A 4,990-nucleotide genomic window follows, 5' to 3' on the forward strand; every position below is an offset into this window, starting at 1 on the left:
GGTAGGCACTCGTTAAGTTTTGCGTCGGTTTTTATTTTCGAAAGGTGAGAGTATAATACTAAAGATTAAAGAGTGGGCAGAAGATTTCTAATGTTGCTGGGCAGTGTGGCTTGAACAGGTCTACAGTATGCGGCAGTTCAATCTAATTTGAGAAAAATACTGTATAATCAAGAAGACTCAAGCAGCTAAAGGAGTAACAAAAATCATATCTGAGAAATAAAGAACATCGAAGAGCTCATAATGGAATCCGAAAGTTATCTGACGACTGAAGACCGCGAAGAATTCTTGAATGAAGAACACCAAGAAACTCAGCGAGATATGTTTTCTTCTGAAAAAGTGGATTAATGTCGATATCTGTTATTAAAGATCCTTTGAAGAAGTGGGAGGATGTCAGAACAACGGTCTTAGAATGGCATCCAAACCAGGTTGAGGCTTGGAGATTTCTACAATTGCAATGCTATTAATTACTTACAAAAAATCCTGACAAAGCAAGAAAAGCAATCGACATTAGACAGATTCTTTAACCCTTTCAAATGGAAAAAAACATGACTAATAAAAATGCAAGACTGTGTACGTATGTATTATTATTATTACATATAAATAAACATAGTAAGAAAGTATATATTTTTTTATTTTTAGGGGTCTCCAGAACGAATTAATTAAATTCCCATTAAAACCTGTGGTAAATCGATAATCGGTTAACGAACAATTCGGATAGCGAACAAAGTCTTGGAACGGATTATGTTCGTTAACCGATCACCCACTGTATTTGGTAATGGTCCTTGTTTTTATTGACAATAATCATGTAGAAAAAGTTAACAACAATACCCAAATAATAAATTTCTTTAACTTTTGGCAAACATTTTAAGTATATTAAGAAATTTATGCCAAGAATAAAAGAAGTATTCAAAATTCATAGTTCTATTAAATCTAATTCATTGGTAGACTGCTTTTTATGGTATTCAAATTAAACCATTTTTCAAATTAATAATTTATCAAAATTACATATGTTGTATTTTAAAACACTATTTAGCCCACACCAGTGATGGTGAACTTTTTTTTAACCCTCATGTCATACTTTTAAAGATGTTTATGCATGCCAAAGTTTTAGATTACAAATAACAATATTTAAAGAAATTAAATGAATATGCTTAAATTAGAATAAATATGAAAAAGGTGATTGAAAAAGAAAGATGATAAAACAAAATCATATGATGTTTTGTGCAGATGATTTCTTCTTGTATGCCACTTTGGGCATGTGTGCCATAGGTTTGCCACCCCTGACCTAGACCATTCAGTTTCTTATTGTGCAGTTAACTTTTATCCTCATATCTTGAATATTTAGTTCAAAAGTTTGTTTTAATATATTTAGTTTCATCAACAAGATTTTGAAAAACTCACTTTCATTGGAATATGCAGCATATGTAAAGTTAAAAGAGCTCAGTGTAAAAAAATAATAATAATTGGTATTCTCAACTTTAGAAAATTTCAACTCAATTCCATTTTCCTTACTTTGTTGGAATCTGATCCAGAAAATGTAACTATGCTTTCTAAGATGTTTATAATTTTCAAGATTATTTATACAGAATGTTCTAAAATAAGTGCAGCATTGCATCATCCTTGGTACTCATTTTATTCTCTTGTGATCCTCCTATAATCTACAACCAAAATATTAGTTTTAATTTGGAAAACTTTTCATTCAATTCTGTTTAAGCAAGTTCTTGTTTTTTGTATGGAAAAACAGGGATATCTGTGTTTGGCTCACAAGTCAGATATATGTCGGTTCTGTGAGTGATGGTGGCTATTTATTACAAAATATGCTTTTTTATTGTACAAAAATTTCTCAAATTACAATTGAATTTAATTATAATTTCAGTTGTGTTTCTTATAAAAATGATATTGTATGAAATTATGTTGTAAAAGATACTTGTTATACTATGTTATTTTTGTTTTATAATAATTTTAACTAATGTATTTTCCCCATTCTAGGGGTTCTAACCCTTAAAGAAATTAATAAATTCAATTTAATTTTTAAAAATAATATTTTAGCATATTTTTCTTATTATTTATTTTTATTTTTTTATAGAACTGTTCTGGAGAAGAAAGCTAAAATTTATGAAAGTTTAACAGATGGAAATGTACCAAGTATGATTTAGTAAAGCTATTTAAGCTTAAAATAATTTAATAAACTATATATATTAGCCAGCAAGTTACATAAATATTTAAATGAAAATGTATTCAGCATACATTATTCCATTCTCAAGCCAACATACATCAGAGTGGAATAGAACATAGAAAATTTTAATCTAGATTTCAAGCAGAATGAAGTGTAACATTGAGTAGAATGCATGAAATTTAAAGAATATGCTGAAGAATGTTATATGTATGCCATAAATGTTTGCATTTAAATATTTATATAACTTCTAGACTTTTATATATGGTTAATTAAAGTACTTTAAGCTTGGATATAAAAATCATTAATGTATTATAAAGATATTTCTAACTCTGTTTTAAGAATATAAAAAATATTTTTTTATTCACAGATGATGAAGTAAAAGAATTATATTTAGTAGACTTTCAAAGAAAAGTACTTGATCAGAAAAAATTAGGAAAACCTAAAGAAGTTGAGAAAAAAAGTATNCTACCGATTCCTTTGAAATTTTCACACAACACCACATTCGAATACCCACGTGTTTTTATATGATATACGTGTCGAAATTCCTCCCACTGAAGGGAGATGGTTAGGATTAAGGCTTACTGTAAAGAACTCTGCTTCTATTTATACTATTTTAGATGCAGTTTTTTTGCGTTTTTGATTGTGTTTTAATAGGGCACGTCAACAGAATGTACACTAAGAAGGGATTTTTCAAAAAATTTCCCCCCCATGGGGGAAGTGTTATACATTTATAATAGATACATTTTGAGCCACAACAACGCACGGCAGGGTCTGCTAGTTTAATAGATAAATTCAAACGTTTTCGACCATATTCAATGGTCTTTATCAAGAAAAAAACTGAACAATTGAATTTTGAACTTAAAATATGCGTTACCGGTACAAGAGTTATTTTTGGAACGTTTTTAAAAAAGATATTCTATCGTATAAGCACCATCTCTACATATTGGCTGTAATTACAGTAGTTAAAATAATACCAGTAAAATACATTAAAATACAATAAAGTGCAGATAGAAACAAAAGTTAAGAGAGTTGCCACTTTGCTAACTTTCTTGACTCTTATAGTATGCATGTTCGCCATGCTGCCGATATTTTGCTTGCATCCCGGAAGTTGATAGCTAAACCTTTTTGGCTTATTTTGCAGATATGCCAGGCTTTGGCGTATCTGAGGTGCTTTTTGTCACGTACTATTTGTAGCAATTTAGCTCAGTCCCACTCCGCTTTGACCTCTTGTGGGTCGGCTAAGACGTACATCACCAACGCTGTGCACGGCTGTTCTTTTCTTATGTTTCTCTGATGCTCTAACAGCCTTTGTTTGATGGATCTTCCAGTAGCCCCGATGTAGAACATCATATTCTGCCTCCGTGTGTCTGTAACCGGGATTCTGTAGACTCCTGGAAGAGTGTTCTTGTCCACAGCATCTTTGTCTGCCCTTAGCAACTGATAAATAGTGGGATTCCTTTTGTATATTATTCTTTTCTTTGTAGCAGCTCCAGCAGAAAGTAATACGCACATACACTTTCTGGATTTATATATACAACTTGACAGCAAAGGGAATTTTCTCACTAAAGTCTATAGAAAGCCTATGTGCAACCCGATATTTATCCCATGGAATTCACATGACCCGCCTAAGTATAAGCTAGCCGCATTCGGGCGCTCATCGTGCGAGCTTATTCGCACTGCAGCAGTACCCAGGACAGAAATGAAGAGCTCTGTTATATCAATAAACTAGCTAAGAGACACGGAATTAATATTAAAGCTATAAAAAGCCAATGTAAGACACGTAGCAAGATGAGAAGTTTACAAAATACAGAAGAGTTCACAACGATGGAATACAAGGCCTCGCTAAGCAACGTGTATAGGCGAATAGGAGCTGCTACAAAGAAAAGAATAATATACAAAAGGAATTCCACTATTTATCAGTTGCTAAGGGCAGACAAAGATGCTGTGGACAAGAACACTCTTCCAGGAGTCTACAGAATCCTGGTTACAGACAAACGGAGGCAGAATATGATGTTCTACATCGGAGCTACTGGAAGATCCATCAAACAAAGGCTGTTAGAGCACCAGAGAAACATAAGAAAAGAACAGCCGTGCACAGCGTTGGCGACGTACGTCTTAGCCGACCCACAAGAGGTCAAAGCGGAGTGGGACTGAGCTAAATTGATACAAATAGTATGTGACAAAAAGCACCTCAGATATGCCGAAGCCTGGCATATCTGCAAAACAAGCCAAAAAGGTTTAGCTATCAACTTCCGGGATGCAAGCAAAATATCGGCAGCATGGCGAACATGCATACTATAAGAGTCAAGAAAGTTAGCAAAGTGGCAACTCTCTTAACTTTTGTTTCTATCTGCACTTTATTGTATTTTAATGTATTTTACTGGTATTATTTTAACTACTGTAATTACAGCCAATATGTAGAGATGGTGCTTATATGATAGAATACCTTTTTTAAAAATGTTCCAAAAATAACTCTTGTACCGGTAACGCATATTTTAAGTTCGAAATTCAATTGTTCAGTTTTTTTCTTGATAAAGACCATTGAATATGGTCAAAAACGTTTGAATTTATCTATTAAATTACAGCTGTATATGTAAAGGTTTGTTTGAGTGTATTTAATTATATGAGCCGTACACAGGCCAAATCAATTAACTCTGTTTGTAAATCCTTAATATAATCATTATTATTTTCAAATTTTTTGCATAACTAATTTTATACATGGTATGATCCAAAAGTTCGGGGACTGCAGTAATGTATGACAACAAAAGCATGTATTTGAAGTTACAGCGTATGAAATGGATTCTATCAAACCAC

At 32.3% G+C, this 4,990-nt stretch overlaps 1 protein-coding gene across 1 annotated transcript in view; it reads left to right on the top strand.

The window, feature by feature from the left end:
• LOC111633387 (coiled-coil domain-containing protein 174-like) overlaps positions 1–4,335 on the top strand; it is a 30,818-nt gene extending 26,483 nt beyond the window's left edge. The window contains exons 4-6 of the mRNA XM_023377946.1: positions 2,087–2,145; positions 2,544–2,636; positions 4,097–4,335. Of these exons, the coding sequence (XP_023233714.1) occupies positions 2,087–2,145; positions 2,544–2,636; positions 4,097–4,335 (391 nt within the window). The remainder of the gene's footprint in view (positions 1–2,086; positions 2,146–2,543; positions 2,637–4,096) is intronic.
• Positions 4,336–4,990: the final 655 nt, after the last annotated feature.

The sequence above is a fragment of the Centruroides sculpturatus genome, unplaced genomic scaffold (assembly GCF_000671375.1).
Source record: "Centruroides sculpturatus isolate CEXI.00-Female unplaced genomic scaffold, Cexi_2.0 scaffold677, whole genome shotgun sequence".
In the NCBI taxonomy this organism is placed as follows: domain Eukaryota; kingdom Metazoa; phylum Arthropoda; class Arachnida; order Scorpiones; family Buthidae; genus Centruroides; species Centruroides sculpturatus.